This window comes from Epinephelus lanceolatus, chromosome 12 (genome assembly GCF_041903045.1).
Source record: "Epinephelus lanceolatus isolate andai-2023 chromosome 12, ASM4190304v1, whole genome shotgun sequence".
In the NCBI taxonomy this organism is placed as follows: Eukaryota; Metazoa; Chordata; class Actinopteri; order Perciformes; family Serranidae; genus Epinephelus; species Epinephelus lanceolatus.
The window spans coordinates 41,657,615-41,674,148 of NC_135745.1; the positions used below are offsets into that span (position 1 = coordinate 41,657,615).

The window sequence follows — 16,534 nt, forward strand, 5'->3', positions numbered from 1 at the left end:
TGCACTGATGATATTACAGCAAAAACAAACACGCCCATAAAGTTTTGCAGCTGAGTGAAATCTGCCCTCTTATGCATCTGATTGTAATTATCCATGAGGTAAACTTCACGTGTTGCTTTTGCACCAAGAACACAGCAGGCAAATGAACGGCGAGAGAAAAAGAGAAGTGAGCTCAATGTTCTGACCAACAAGGTGCAGAAGCATTCCTCAAAACTTAAGGCAGTCTGGAAAGTCTGAGCGTCACACCCCTTAAAATACGCTTCAGTTACCACCAACTCTCTGAGAACACCTCACTGTAACTGTGCTGATATTTAGCGCAGATCTTTGTGAATTGGAAAGGGGATGTATGCATATTATGTCACTGAAAGCACTGAGATGCTATTTGCTCGGCAGCACAGTTAGAGGTGCACGTTACTCTGTGCAAGTGCTTTGAAGATGACACGGTTTCCTTTTGTCTTGCTTGTGCAGGTTTAGCAGCCGCGCAATCCTTTAGTGAGTTCCTCCATCAGAACGATCTCCCTGTAACACTGCAGCAGGTCTGTTTAATGTTTGAGCAGCATTTTAGGTTTGAATCAAACACTTCCCTGTATTATTCTGTATTTCTGCACTGCTGGCTGATATAAAAGGCACTTTAACAGCTGAAGAGTTTCACTCCAAAATGCTGCAGAGAACAACTCTGTCTGAACATGATCAGATGATACGTCATGTTTGTAGTTGACCAATGAAGATGAGTTTACATATCACCTTGGGTTCGTCCTTCACCTTCTGAAAATGATCCCACACTTTGGATTTTCTGCCCGACATGTTATTAACTAGCCTGTGGAATAACCGCAGGTACCAGCCCTGGAAATTAACCTACTGAGCGTGGACACTTCCTGTCTCTGTCCTTTCACATCAAAATCCCACATGCAGTCATATAGGTTTGGATTTATTTTGACATGGTGCAGCTCCTGATAGAGTTTCACTTTTGTTTGTTTTTTCTGTTTTGTTTTGTTTTTTTGCTTTAATGCACCAGGACCAGCATGATTTATTTCATCATTATTCTATGTATGGATCTTTTCTTAATTACATTTTGAAGTAAAACTCTTCATTCAGTTTCTTCAGGAAAAAAAACGGCACTTCCTGTGGTTAATACTCCCAGGTAGATGAACTAGAACTTCAGGTGTGTTGTGCATTTTTAAAAAAAATTTTTTTTAGAAAAAGTCACAGCTCTTATTTTGAATCACTGCTGATGGACCTGAATTTGTTCTCTTCAGACGAGTTCAGTCTGACATTTGGTCACTTTGGACATTCCAAAAAAGCCAAGTTCAACTATTGACAATAAAAGATACACTTACAGTGTTTCAAAAATACATCATGTACATTTGGATGTTTTATATTTTATATGGATACTTTTTTTAATGTTTTATAGCTAAGCTACAGTAACTGGTGTCACCACGTTAATGAGCTCCTTCAGCTTTTTAACAGCAAACATACTGTCTGATTCAGCTTTTACACTCCGGGAAAATCCAAACATGATGTTGGTAAAAAGTTTCATGGTCACAGCATCCAACACAGAGGACTACCTGGACGCACCACCATGTTGATTTTCCCGGCGTTTTGCATTGGACTTCAAGGTTAAATGTTTAAGATGTGTCGGCTTTGATTTAATTTCAAACAGTTCAAAAACTTCAGCCCTTTTGGTCGATGCATTTCAGCGCAGAAAACATATTTAAATAAAGATTTACATTCAAAAAGATTTCATTTTCAGTCGAAGCATCAAGCAGGTGTTGCTGTAAAATGTTTTCCGGAGCTCAGGATAACTTTAAGTGCAACTTACATGCAAACAGTTAGTGAAATATAAAAGATTTCTGCCGAGTCCCTTCAGACCTTTTCTGCCACTCTTCAAGTTTCACATCGCAGACTTTGGAAACTGTCTCCTGACGCTTCTTTTACTCATTTCTTGATGTGATATCCTGAAAAACAGAATCATCAGATTAGTTATTGTTGTCTCTTCACTGCAGGTTGACAGAAATAAGAGAAGCATGTTTGATTTGGGACTCACCTCTGTCTTCGCCCGCCTCCATTCGCCCATCGGCCCCGACTTCATCAGGACTGAAAGAGACCGCATCATCAGAAATGTTTTAAAACCAATATATGATTTTTTTTTTTGTCTTTAAGCTGTGGATATATCGTCTACGTATTCTAAGTCTTTGATTTAGGTATTTTCAAAACATCACAAGTATTTTGTTTCTCCCAAATTAAGTCTTGTTAAGGCGCAAAAAGTCTGTAAAACAAGCAAATTTAATTAATTTAATTTCAAGTTGCAGTTATAGTTTACAACCACATCTCTTCAAACTCATACGTAGTCATGACAGTTGACAGTGCTTAATATAGGCAACACATGTTGCTGTGAAGAAGCTACAGATTCTAAAACATATAATTAGTGTATGAATTCTTGAGTTTTGACCAAAAACACGTTTGTGAGGTCACAGTGACCTTGACCTTTGGCTACCAAAATCTATTCAGTTCATCGTTGAGTCCAAGTGGACATTTGTGCCAAATCTGAGGAAATTTCCTCAAGGTGTTCTTGAGATTTCACGTTCACAAGAATGAGACAAACACGAGGTCACAGTGACCTTGACCTTTGACCACTTAGTTCATCCTTCAGTTCAAATGGACGTTTGTGCCTAATTTGAGGAAATTCCCTCAAGGTGTGTTTGAGCTGTTACGTTCATGAGAGTGAGACGAACACGAGGTCACAGTGACCTTGAACTTTGACCTCCAAAATCAAATCAGTCCATCTTTGAGTCCAAGTGGATGTTTGTGCCAAACTTGAGGAAATTCCCACAAGGTGTTTTTGAGCTATCACGTTCAAGAGAATACAACAAACACAAGGTCACAGTGACCTTGACCTCTGACCATTAAAGTCTCATCAGTTCATCCTTGTGTCCAAGTGGAGGTTTGTGCTGAATCTAAAGGGATTCCCTCAAGACGCTCTAGGTTTGTCTCATTCACAAGAATGGAATGGACGGACAGAGGGACGGACAACCCGAAACATAACACCTCCAGAGGCTGGAGGCATAAAAATTATTAAAATAATGTATGATATAAAACAAATGTTTCACTGCAGGTTTTCATGTCTCAGGAAGAAAACAGATCCAAAATGTCTGCCAATGTTTGTGATACTTACGCATAAATGTTGTGACCATCATGAACACGGTCGACGCCAAGGTCGCGCTCCACATAAGACACCTGCAGAGAAGAACAGAGTCAGAAACACAAAGCACAGTTCATTGTCACGTCCTACCTGTGAACATGTGGGGTAAACAACAACAATTAACAGCGTGTGTGCAGTTCCTCTGATGGCCACTAGAGGCTCCAAGCAAACTGGAACTGTATTAAAGTGAAAAGGAAAACTTCTTTCTAGAAACACCAAATCAATGAACTTCATGAGTCTGAGCTGACTGACAGGTGTCTCATCACACTCAGCCAGGGCCTTTGCTGAAGGACACGTCCACCAAACTTATCATGTTTGTTTAGTTAATATATATAATATTTACACAGATGATCTGTTTCACTAATTAATAACTGATGTTTGGAAATAAAAGTTTTACCCTGAGTAGAGAGCAGTGAAGATGAAGATGGTGAAGATGAAAAGGAGCAGAGCCTTCATGGTTAACCCTGAAACACAAATGCAAACAACTCCATCATCCAACAGTGGGAAAGAAACATTAAATAAAATATTACTTAAGTTGTGAAAATAAAAACTTTCGGCAACAAGCAAATCAACATCTCAGACGTCCTCTGTGAAATCTGTGGCTGAAAATATGTAAATTTACCACCTTTTTTATTTCAGCCAGACACTGACAACAAAAAATACTTTGTCCACATTCTACAACTTCTGTATTTTTTATGCACTAATGTTGGTGCTAAGGTGCATTTTAAAATGTGCTTTGATTAAAGTTGTGTGATTTGTATTTTGTTAAGAATATTTAATGATGAGAAACTCTATCCCGTCAGAGAAGAGAAGCCTCTGAAATAAAACTCAGAATATAAAACACTAATAAATGAATAAATAAAACATGCAGCAGCTCACCTGTGTGCTCAGGTGAGGCCTGACAGCAGCTGTTGGTGTAGAAGGCCGAGGGAGGCGGGACTTCAGAGAGGCCGCCCAGCGACTGGGTGAACCGCTCCTTCGATTGACAGATCTCTGAACATATCTCCTCCTGGACGAGCAGCTTCTGGGGCGGGGCCACTTTGTCGGGAGGGGGCGGGATCTCAGTTGGGTCTGAAAGAGAAAACCAGACAAAAATATATTTAGTAACACGAATTACTGTTTAAAAACACTTTATGATAATTTTACACGTCTACCTGGAACCACTGGAGGGCTTTTTTTGTGAGGTAGAAGAAGAATTGAAGAGGATAAAGGGATAGTTCAGATCTTTGATGAGAACTGAGACCTCCCTCCGTCACCCACCGTAAGTGAAGCTGCAGGTGTCGTCCAGCTCGGTGCTGTTAAACCCAGACCAGGCTGACTCGTCCAACAATGTCGGGCCCTCCTTGCTGGTCCTGGTCCAGTCCTGGTCTCTGTCTTGGTCCAGCTCTTGGTCCCAGGTCTGGTTTTGGTTCAGTCCTGTCCCGAACACGCCTCTGAAGACTTTCTCATCCAGCCACGACTGGCAGCTCTCCGTCACGTCGCTCAGCAGGCGAGCCAGAGAGCCGCGGGGCCGCCGCCTGCGCCGGAAAACTCTGAGAGAAGAAGAGAATGATGCTTACGTTCATCTGTCGAACGCTCGTGACATGTTTTCACTGTTTATATTTCTGTGAGTTCCAACATTTGATCTTTATCGGTTACATTTTGTTTATTTGCACAACAATGTCCCACGAGATTAAGTTTTATCTTTTTTTATCTGTTTTTTCTTTCTCTCCAGTTTCCCATAAAGTAATTTTCCCTTCGCCAAATCATAATTGTGAGTAATGATTTATTCTTCATAGATGCGTCCATTAAATTAATGCAAAATAAGACCAAATTATCTAAAATTTTCATCAAGGTTTTGTTTTATAAATCAAGAACAGAATCAAACCTGCAACCACAGATTATTTTTATTGCTGATTAATCTGCTGTGGAACAATATTCATTACGAGTCAACAAAGCCACAGGTGACACCTTAAAATTGAAAACCCAAAGATATTTGGTTTATTTTATCACATAAGTGAGACAAGGAGCAGCAAGAGATCTCGACAAGCTGAAACCAGACACATCTTTGCTTGAAAAATAATTACTTTAAATTTAAAAGAAATGAACAAATTCTATTCCTCGACTAATTAATCGATTGACAAATTGTTTCAGCTCAATTGCTCATTGAAAATATGCATATCTGAAAAGCCAGAAATGAGTTTAAGATATGATTTTATATATAAAAAACCTACTAATACATACAGTCTAATTTATAACACATCCTGGATCTGTTTGGCTTGTGTGAATGAACAAACCCCAAAACAAAGTTGTTTTCAGTTTAACTCACACACAGTATGAGGTGAGATGCTCTGCAGTATGTAATAAAATAAATACTCAGATTTCAGACAGTGAAGTTGCAGGTAAAAAAACTCTGTGGTTCATCAGCTCTGAAACAAAACAAAGAAACTCTTCTGATGTTGACAATAAAGGTTTCAATAACACGAGTGTCTCCTAGCAACCCTGATGGATGATATCACAGTCTGGCTCTAGAACACCGCAGACATCACACGTGAAGAATTTACAGCTTAAGGGTGTGTGTGTGTGTGTGTGTGTGTGTGTGTGTGTGTGTGTGTGTGTTTCAGCTGTCACAGTTTTGGCACCACTCTGTATTAACAGTCACGACAATGTGACTTAAATTCTCACTTCATTTAAACAGCTGTGTGTTTTTGCTGTTTGACTGTATGTTGTTGATCTCCACTGACGCAGAACGACGTCTGGTTGTTTTCACTTTTATCTGCTGAGGAAGTTTCTCTGCACTCACATACTATCTCTGAGATTACGGTGGATTTATAGTCGTAGTATAGTTGTAGCTTACGTCAGTGCCCTCCATGCTGGTGGTGTGTCTGTGTCGCTCTGCAGTTACACCTCCAAAATGCTAATAGGCGGTGGGGTTTCTGTGCTCGACACATTTTCCCTCTGATGGTTAATACATCCATATTATCCTACGGCATGCCAAAGATATTAGCACAGCCCTGTGACATTTTACATGTGTACATATGAAGCCATCGACAACAGCAGGATTTAACAATGGTTATGTTTCAGATTCAGTTCCATTGTGACTCACAAGGTTCACCAATAAAACAACTGTCTTACAGGCTACACAACGCATACAACATGCTAATGTTATTAGCACAAGCCTATGACATTTTACATTGCATAAATTAGCCTTGTGGCTAATTCATTAAAAGTAAATAAACACATGTTTCATGCTCACGTGTCATCAGGGAGGGGTTTTAGTTTGATGAGATAAGACATAACAGGGTGGAGTAAAAGTGGTCCTTGGATCTCCTCAATGTTTATCCGAGCTTTTTGAGATTAAATCTTTATGAAATTTAATTAAAATTTCTGGTACAGGACATAAATCCTCTCCACCAGACTCCACGCACAAAACAAAATCATACAATACAGTACCAAAATACACTTAGTTAAATCACATTAATTCATAATCACAAATCAGCTCTATAATCAGACAGAACAGCCTTCGCTGATCAGAATCTATCCAGCCTGTGTTTAAAAGAGTTAACTGAAGGAGCCCGCACCACATCCTCTGGGAGCTCGTTCCATGCCTTTACAGCACCAAGTGTGAAAAAGTTTTTTCTCTTTTCAGAAAAACACCTTAGTGGGAATAATTCTAGGGAGTTCCCTCTTAGCTCATACCAACGATACCAAAAGTTTACAACAGGCTCAACTGTGGTATCATATATTCCATGAACAAGCTTATAAACCTCGATCATGTCTCCTCTATGTCTCCTGTACACTAAAGTTGGTAGTTGCAATTTTCTTAACCTCTCTTCAGATGACATCTCTTGAGACTTGGCTGGGACTAATTTAGTAGCTCTCCTCTGAACCTTCTCAATCTTTTCTATATATTTTAATTTATAAGGACACCAGACCGAGCTTGCACCAGGGATTTGTATAATGGCAAAAATATTTCCCTACATAAATTTTGAGAGGTTCTTCTTATAATCACCAGCATGGAGTTTGCCTTTTTAACTTTTTCTGAAATGTGTGTGGAATTCAAGTGAACTATCGACCACTACACCTATGTCCTTTTCCTCATCAACATGCTGGACCACCAGTTCTCCAATAGTATAATTAATTTCATTGTCGTTAGATTTCCCAGTGTGTAAATGTTTACACTTTTCATCACACCAGTTACACATGCTATGGAGATCTTTTTGAAGATGGGTTGTGTCTGTGTCCTTAGTAATTATTCTAAACATTTTAGTATCGTCCGCCAAAAGACACACATCAGATTGTAACATATCTGGTAAATCATTTATATAAAGGCCCCAACACAGATCCCTGTGGAACTCCAGCTACAGTTGGTGACGTTTATAAGAAATAACTTATTTCACTGTTGCTGACACTGTCACAATATTCACACAGCGCTACATGAGACCACATTCCTCTGCCTACTGTATTGCTTTGTAGCAAACCAACCAATCAGAGCCGCAGAGTCTCTAACGCTGTCAATCATGTCAGTCACTGCTCGTGAACTGTGCTTTAACTGTTGAACTAGGCGGCGCTGATTAAATGTGAATCAAGACGCCGTTACTGCATTGCTTATTTGTCACCTCAGATGTTTTCAGAAACATTTTTAGTGACTGTTTAGCTGTAAAATGAGAAAGTCTGGGACCCGGCCGCCATGTTGGAAACAGTTAAACAGGAGTACCAAGCACCGCCCACCAGCCGGACTAACTTTTGCAGTAGGAAAAGGGGAGGGACATGATTGATTTTGCAGGCTATCAGTCTAATGTACTTCTTTCTGACTACAGTGACAGTTTCAGCTAATATGACAAAGTTATTTTTATTAAAGTCACCAACTGGAGCTTTAAGTGAAACACAAGATAACTCATCCAAAGAGAGGTGTTTTCAGTGTTTCAGAATCTTCCTTCTGAAAGCAGAAAATCTTTATATTTACTAATAATCTGTTGGCCTGTACTGGAGATAGCTCAGTGTAACCTAGGTTGCAAATTGAGGGCTGGTGCCTTTAAGAGGATATCCAAAATTCCCGATCAATAATGTGATAGAGCTGCTGGAGCACCGAGACACCTGCCACAGGTCTCACCTACAGTGGAAAAGATTCTGGCTCGCTTGGACTTGGAGAGCTGCGTATGATGTAAGACCTTCAACTGAATTACACCTGGTTTAGCACATCATGTGCTACTATTAGCTCGTGTCTGATCCTTCTGTTTCTGCTGTGAAGTTTGCAGAGGAGCTCTGCTAACATGGATTCCAGTTTGTTACTGTTGTGCATTTGACAGTGAAACATGAGGCGGTTCAGATTTATATCTGCACAGATTTTGATGACAAACTTCCAGTTTCTGTTACAGCTGGCTACGTTCACATGCACGCTTATATTCCACTATCATTCAGAGCATGACAATATTCTGAATTTGATGTGGGTCGTGTAAACTGTTTAGATATTAGCGTTTAACGATTAAGACGTGGGATATGCTGGTATTATTCAGGTTTTGGGACCAGTCTTTGGACATGCACACAGTCCACTCAGAATATGTGTCTCAGTTGGGTTTTACAGCAGTTTGCAGCCTCTTACCTGTCTATGGTCAAATGGTAAATGGACTTGCACTTGTCGAGCCCCTTTTTTAGTCTTCCGACCTCTCAAAGCACTTTTACGCTACGAGTAACACTCACCCAATCACACACACATTCACACACTAGTGGCCAAGGGTACCATGCCAATCTGGGGTTCAGTATCTTACCCAAAGATACCTCAACAAGTGGGCCAGAGGAGCCGCTGAGCTTCTGATTAGTGGACAACCCGCTCTGCTTCCTGAGCCACTGTTGCCCCTTGGATGCCTTCTACACAAACTAACTCGCCTGGTGTGGGAATGCATGCTCAAAAGAAACTCCCACATTTGGGAACTGTGTGGCAGCAGATTTCTGAACTCATCATCAGTGTATGTTAGAAAAACTTTTAAACGCTGTCCCTTTAAAGAACAAATCAACTCTGTGCTCCTGTTTAAATAAAGTTAGTTTTACAAACTGCTCTCACCTGACGAGGTTCTCCTTGTAGGACACGTTGGTCTTGCAAGGAGTCAGCGACACGTTGCCGTCGTCGTCCCAGGAGAAGCTGTCCTCAGTGACGCTGTAGTATCCGTTGGTGAGGAGGCGCGGCGAGCGGCGGCAGGAGCACGGCTCGCCTCCATCCACAGATGAGTAACAGACATACGAGGAGTCAGGAGAGAGGAGAGACTGGTCGAGGCTGAGGGAGACACAGACGGGAGGTTATAAAACCAGTCTAATTCGTTGTTGCGTGTACAGATATATTCAACACGTCTGTGGCAGCAGGAAATATGTGGTGAAGGTAACAGAAGCATTTTTACCTCTGACAGGAGTGATTGGCTCGCAACCTGCGTTTTATTGGGGAACCTGAACAACAGAAAAGATGATATAAGTCAGACTAACAGGAAGGTAAAAAAACAACTCACACACACGTTTGTTCTCTGAAGCTGACTTTGTTTCTAAATAAAGACGAGTTGACTTTATCAGTTTGAAGAGCGGAGGACATTCCTGAGGTCGGCCTGGGAAACCACTTGAGTAAACGTACTCTTCTGAACAGAGCTGACGTGATGCTGATAAATCCTCTGCAGGAATGTGACGGACAGGGAGCTTATTGTTGTCAGGTTGTCAGGGTCATTCATATAATGTGACAGCAGCAAAGTCGTGAATGGAGGAGTGTCGGCCGCTGACATTTAAATACATTATTTCAGGTTGTTTGATGAGTTGCAGTCAAATATTTCAGTGGAGACATCAAAAACAATACTTTTCTTAATCGCACAGTTCAGGGAATATAAACATCCAGACAGGAAATGAGTGTGAAAGTTCAGTCTTGATACTGGAAGCACTTCCACCCAGTAAAATCTTACAATAATTATTATTTCTGACAGCTTTTTTGATATTTTGAACCACCAAAGCCTCCCTCTGGACGGCCGTGCTCAGATGATCAAAGAAGTCATAAGAATCAGGGATCCTATGTTTTCAAAGAGCATTTTTACCAAACAAAAAATAACAGTCTGTTTTACATCACAGTGTGGACACAGCTGTGTGTTGTGTGTATCTGCTGCTGCTGATAAACGTACTTGTAACAGCTCCGGAGAAGAACAGAGCCATGTTTGTCTGCAGCCGAGCGTCTCCTGCCGATCTGTGAAAGACATCAGAAACCCGACACCAGCTGTGAGAAACATGCAGACGTTTTTCGGACTGTCAAAAGAGACCAAAACTAACAATGTGTTGGGGCGTCCCTCAGCACTGTCTGACCTCGCTACGCTGTCTGCAGCCTCTTTAAAAACACAACGATATCGTAGCAGCAGTTTCCTCAAACAGCTGCTTACTGTAGTGTTTATCACACAGTGACTCTGTTGGGGACTATTTCCAGTGGCGGATTAATCCGCATTTGGTGCTCCAGTGAGTATTTGTGGCAGCAGGACGGTGTGTGTGGGATTGAGTCAAAATAAACTGCAGTGTGTGTGTTCATGGTGATGAAGGATGAAGTCACCCGGTGACACAGTGTGGCTCAGTGATGAGTTTTACCAGCAAGGGAAGAAGAAGGCTGTAGATACACACACACACACACTGTACATGTTAGGAGATACATTCACTGCTGGGTTAAGAGGAGACGAAATATACAGAATAACATCCAGCAGGCACAAAAATCTAAATAAACCCTCTTCCAGCTCTTCAGTAATCTGCCCGCCTCTCCGATCTGATCTGCTTTCCAGTAACTTATCAAAGCTCCGTCAGTTGAGTTAATCCCTGCAGAGCTGCTCTCCAGTCTGAGCACTCAGGGATTAACTCTCCCAGCTAATATAAATCTAATCCACTCACTGATCAGACTGCAAAATAAGTTCAGGGTTTTTATTTATAAAGACAGACACACGAGAGAAGTCTTTTAAAGCCGTACCTTCAGACTTGTCCCTGCTCTTGTCTCAGATCTGCTGTGGCGTTCAGTCCTCAGTGTTTTGTGTTGTGGTTCTCTCACATCCTGCAGCAGCAGCAGCAGCCTGAGAAAAAGAGCAGAAGAAGAAAAGAGGAGAAAAACAGAGGGGCTGTGACTCTGAGCTCATGTTTCCTGTTAACTCTGTGACTGCTGGGAGGAACTTTGTCTCTGACGGTCCCACTGAAAAGCCTGAAGGCTCAGTTTGACTTATTGTTGCCGAGGTGGAGTCACATGTTGCTTCCTGTGACTGTGTGTGCACAAGACATCAGATGACAGTGAGATATCAGGGGCCCGGTGACACCAGCTGAGATTAGATGGTGTCAGGATGTGTTTGGGCTTTACTCTGGTTTTTCTGGTACCATTAAGCTCTCTCAGTGCCAGTTTGTTCTCTCTCAAACTTTCATCAAGAAAATGCCCATGAATTATGTACTGGACACTTGAGGCATCTCAACAGACCCAAGTATAATTCTGGATAAATCTTTAAAGTATGTTTTTCTGCCAGTGAAAATAATAAAGTTATATTTTCTAATATTCAAAGATAATTAATTTAGTCTGAACCATACAGGATAGACTAGATAGAGTCTGTTTTTAATGCCTGCTTATATTCGGATTCACAGATTGTACCTTTAAACGCAGCATATGGACACAGAGTCAGGATGTGGTTAGCCTAGCTTAGCGTAAAGGCTGGCAGCTGACTGGTAGTCATGCTAACCACATCACACACACGAGAGTGGTACCAACGGTGTGTTTTCATCGACGACTGCAAAAACAAATAAGTGTATTTTTTCTTGAATATTTCTTTAAAGGTGCAAAGTAACTCTGCTCAAAGGCCTAAACTCTGTCTCCAAGCTTGTTTCGCCTCCTGCAGGTCACTCAGAGGTCTGACTCCATTCTGTTGTGCTGCTGAATAAAACATTAATGAGCAGATGAACTGGGTCAGCGGCTGTCAGTGGGCTGCAAACAGAGACGCTCTGTGTTACAGTGAAACGGGGGGGGGAGGAGTCTGTCTCAACTGAAAAATGCTCCTCAGAGTTTAAAAAGCACTAACGGTCTAACAAACAACATCCTGGTGATTTAGCTTTAGTGCGCCACTTTGTCCTGAGGGTGGCGTTAGAGGAAAGGTCATGAGGTCATTCAAATCTGAAGGGTTCATCCTCAGGAGAGTCAGAATGATCTCCGTGGAGAAGATGAATATTCATACAAAAATCTAGTTTTGTGGCCCGTTAAAAAGTTTCCCAGAAACACCCAGTACATTTTGGGTAGTTTTATTTTTTCCAGGACTTGACACCAACTGGGAAAAGTCAAAGAGTCCAGTGGTAACTGAAGTACTTTTACTTGTACTGTACTTCTAGTGGTGGGAGAAGTATTCACATCTTTTACTTAAGTTAAAGGAGCAATACTACAGTGTAAAAACAACAAAACCAAATAAAAATTTTACTTAAATAAAAGTATAAAAGTAGTGGCATCAAAATATACTTTCAGAACCCGGAAGTAAAAGTACTCATTATGTTGAACAGTAGAAGTGTACAGTTGAATTAAACAGAAATATTCAGGTTAAATACCTCAAATTTGTACTTATTAGGGACGCAATGGTTCTCGGTAAAATATTGAGCCGTTCGGTCCGCCCTGCACGGATCAATTCGCCCTTATGGACCGCGGTTTTTCAGTTTTGCAATTAATTTTGCATTGATGCTTTACAGACCACTGTGTGTGTGTGTGTGCCACAGGCCGAGTCCATGGACGGCCGAGTCAGCCTGCTGCACAAAAGCCCCCCCCCCCCCCCCCCCCCCCCCCCGCGAGTTAATGTCCAATCACTGTTGTGGCTCCGCCCACTCACCCCCTCACACTGTTATAACTGGAGCCAGGGAAAGTGACGCTCGCCTCACTCAGAAAAGAAGTGGAAAAAACAACATATAGAGCCAAGTGGAAGAGTTGAGAGACAGAAGTTTGAAGAAGCACCGGCTTCATACAAATTCTCCTGTGTGAGATCATTTCAGTTTCGGTCGCGCATTTACAATCCTCCTCTGCTCTCTGTGTCGCGCAAGGCGGAGTTCAGCCCCGACACACACACACACACACACACACACACACACACACACACACACACACACACACACACACACACACACACACACACACACAGGTGAGCACACAAGAGCGCGGCCCCGGGTGCAATTTCCTGACCGATAATTGTAAGCGAGCCCGGCCAGGACCCGCAGCACGGCACTGAACACACAGTCTATGGAGCGGAGCCTGTGTTGCATTCAGGCGTTGTCACGTAAATAACAAATTCCAGCACTTGAATAGGCAACACAGCAGCATGTCAAGTGATACTGCGAAATGCGGTTTTTGCTGACAAGCAAAATAAAGAGAGAATTTTTTGGGAAAAAAAAACTGTTCTCTTTAGGCACAAAACACGCACCGAAACCGAACCGAAACCGAGGTATGGACCGTACCGTGGGCTACCTGTACCATTGCACCCCGAGTACTTATACTTGAGTAAGTGCACTTAGTTACTTTCCACCACTGCTGACTTAACTATATAGTTTTTACGTTACTTTATACTTTTACAACTTGTGCATTCTGTTGCACGACTTTTATTTTACAGCGAGTTAGATATTTACATATGAAACACAGAACTGGTCAAATTTATTGAATATTGAAATATATTGAAATACCTCTTACATGTTAATGCATCACTACAGTGATATATGAATAATATGTATAACACTCTGATTGGACCCACACATCACCCCTCCCACCTGCCCCACTTGAACTTTCACTGCCTTGACTTTTGTCCTTGTCCTGCCGCATTTCCCGGCCAGGCACCGTTAAACTATAACGGCAACCGGCTGTGTATCATGCTGCCGTTAAAGGACGCCGTTTTTCATTGGTTTCTGACGCTGCAAGTCACTGCCCAAGTGTTGGATTTCGATGACTTCAGTGAGATCGTGCTCCAACACAAGAAGATGCAAATGTCCCCCGTCTAGAGCCAGTGTTTGTTTGTCTGTTCTGGGCTACTGTAGAAACATGGCGGTACAACATGGTGATCTCCACAGATAAGGACCTGCTCCCTGTGTGGATATAAACGTCTCGTTCTAAGGTAACAAAAACACAACGGTTCTTATATTCAGGTGATTACACACTAAAGAAAACATACTTATTATATTATATTCCATATCTGCCAATATGTTCCCCTGAGTCCTGCACACTGGACCTTTAGTATGAGTCTCCTCTTATGACAAAAATGATCATTTTCACACACTGAGGCTGCTTTGTGTGAACCTTCCTTCCTGTCAGTGTTTGGAAGATAAAACAAACATATCCTGACAAACTGTCTGGAAACAGAAATCCTCAACACTGCTCTGGGTGGGTTTGTATAAAAATAACTAAAAATAACTAGCAACGAAACCAGAGCATCGTGTTCGTTAATAACACAATACAACATAATTCATCATACCAGAGAGAATCTGCAGACAGAGACACTGGCTGCTTCTGAAATTCCACACCAGCATGCTATTTAGCTCACTGAAACAGTATGTGAGGTTTTTACATTGTCTGAAACCTTAGTCTGAAGACATTAGTTGAGATTTAAAAAAGATAAAAATGTAAAGAATGTCAGCGATTATATGGACAAAAAACTCCTCACACTTAATAATATAAAGAAAAAATCTAAATCTCTGATCTCTTTAAATAATACTAATCAATTTTATAGAGATTTTAAAAACACAAAATATTTCTATAATTTTCCTGAGCCAAAACATGGCATATGGTTTCGTTTCCTATGGTATCTTTATGTAGTGTAATATTTTCAAACAAGATTACAGTTATTAATTTATTTAATTTATTTATTTATTCCCCCCCCCCCATTTGTGTCACATTGGACTCTTCCCATCCTGTGTTTCCCAGCATTCCTTGCAGCAGCAGCAGCCTGTCTCTGTTGGAGCTGCTGATGTTGGAGGAAAATGCGTAGCAGGAAACACAAAGATGGACCAAACCATTTCAGCATCACCAGCACACACACACACACACACACACACACACACACACACACACACACACACACACACACACACACACACACACACTGCTGTACCTGCATGCAGCCACAGTCTACTGTACTTTAATTATATTTCTAGAGGAAATAGAGACTTTTATAGAACTTCAAACCTCACAGGATTTAATCTTTATAACAATTATTGTAATTTGAGACTTTTTAAAATTCATCATTCTCCTCTGTAACGTTGCTTCAGGGCCACTTCATGTGTGTGTGATGCTTATTTGTTACTGCTCTGATATTACTGCAACACTGCAGAGTAACAGTCCTTTATACTTTCTACTTAGGTTGCTTTGAGGTGAATGATTTTATTATTTAATTTTGTCAATTTTATTTTTTTAATCATCACTTGCAACAATATTAATGTGACATAGTGTGTTTATTGTCCTTCCTATTTAAACAGTCACTACACTTTCTCCATGTTAATCATATAGCGCCTATAGTGGCCTCACGCTATTTTTAGCTGCAACATTCCTGTAATATTTCCGTCATAAACCTCTTATTAACGCCTGTAATTATGTTTTGCACCTAAGGAAAAAATAGGCTTGCATTTGTCAAAATACAAATTAAGAAGGGAGTTTCACAATTTCAAAAAATATAATAATAAAAATAAAAATAAAAATAATAATTTCCAACCAAATCTCCGTATAAAATAATGTAATGTTAAAAATGCCCATTTGTTTTAATATAGTTTTAGTCGATCTCAGCAGAATCTGCTGCACAAAACCAGACAAAGAAATAACGGACTGAACTCACCGGTTTGTTTTGCTCCACGTTTCTCTGCCGGAAGTGAAGAAACAAACTTTTCTCCTCGCTGACAGATTAAACTTTTGAAAAATCTCCTTCTTCTGTTTATTTTTCAGCACTTTTGGTTGTAAAATGTTGAATTTCTTTCTGAGACGGAAGATCTGAGGATCGGAGCTCCGCAGCTGTCACTGAGCCTCTCCCACACCGGAAACACCATCAGCTGTTAAACTGAAAACACGAAACAATACAGGTTCCGGTCAAGGATTTCAAAATAAAAGGAGGACGATGAGCAGCAAGTATATTTTCATTCATGTACAATACAGGCCAAAAGTTTGGACACACCTTCTTATTCAATGCGTTTTCTTTATTTTCATGACTATTTACATTGTAGATTCTCACTGAAGGCATCAAAACTATGAATGAACACATGTGGAGTTATGTACTTAACAAAAAAAGGTGAAATAACTGAAAACATGTTTTATATTCTAGTTTCTTCAAAATAGCCACCCTTTGCTCTGATTACTGCTTTGCACACTCTTGGCATTCT

General features: G+C 40.9%; 1 protein-coding gene across 2 annotated transcripts; it reads right to left on the reverse strand.

The window, feature by feature from the left end:
- Positions 1–1,184: 1,184 nt before the first annotated feature.
- tmem71 (transmembrane protein 71) lies at positions 1,185–16,193 on the reverse strand. 2 transcript variants are annotated; one of them, XM_033649907.2, is made up of 11 exons: positions 15,997–16,193; positions 11,148–11,247; positions 10,327–10,388; positions 9,571–9,616; positions 9,240–9,449; positions 4,460–4,731; positions 4,079–4,270; positions 3,597–3,663; positions 3,173–3,234; positions 2,045–2,094; positions 1,185–1,955 (listed from the first exon to the last, which is right to left on the reverse strand). In XM_033649907.2, the coding sequence occupies exons 3-11, from the start codon at positions 10,355–10,357 to the stop codon at positions 1,932–1,934; spliced, it is 954 nt and encodes a 317-aa protein (XP_033505798.1). In that variant the 5' UTR covers positions 10,358–10,388; positions 11,148–11,247; positions 15,997–16,193; the 3' UTR covers positions 1,185–1,931. The 2 variants fall into 2 exon arrangements, with proteins under 2 accessions (XP_033505798.1, XP_078029556.1); XM_078173430.1 differs by having other exon boundaries at positions 11,148–11,240; positions 15,996–16,043.
- Positions 16,194–16,534: the final 341 nt, after the last annotated feature.

Bases quoted from the DNA above. Each gene is read 5' to 3' on its own strand.
- tmem71 (XM_033649907.2), bottom strand. From the start codon at position 10,357: ATGGCTCTGTTCTTCTCCGGAGCTGTTACAA. The intron at 3,664-4,078 runs GTGAGCTGCTGC...TTTGTGTTTCAG, and splicing joins GGCCTCACCTGAGCACACAG to GGTTAACCATGAAGGCTCTG. The intron at 3,235-3,596 runs GTAAAACTTTTA...TCTTCTCTGCAG, and splicing joins TTCACTGCTCTCTACTCAGG to GTGTCTTATGTGGAGCGCGA.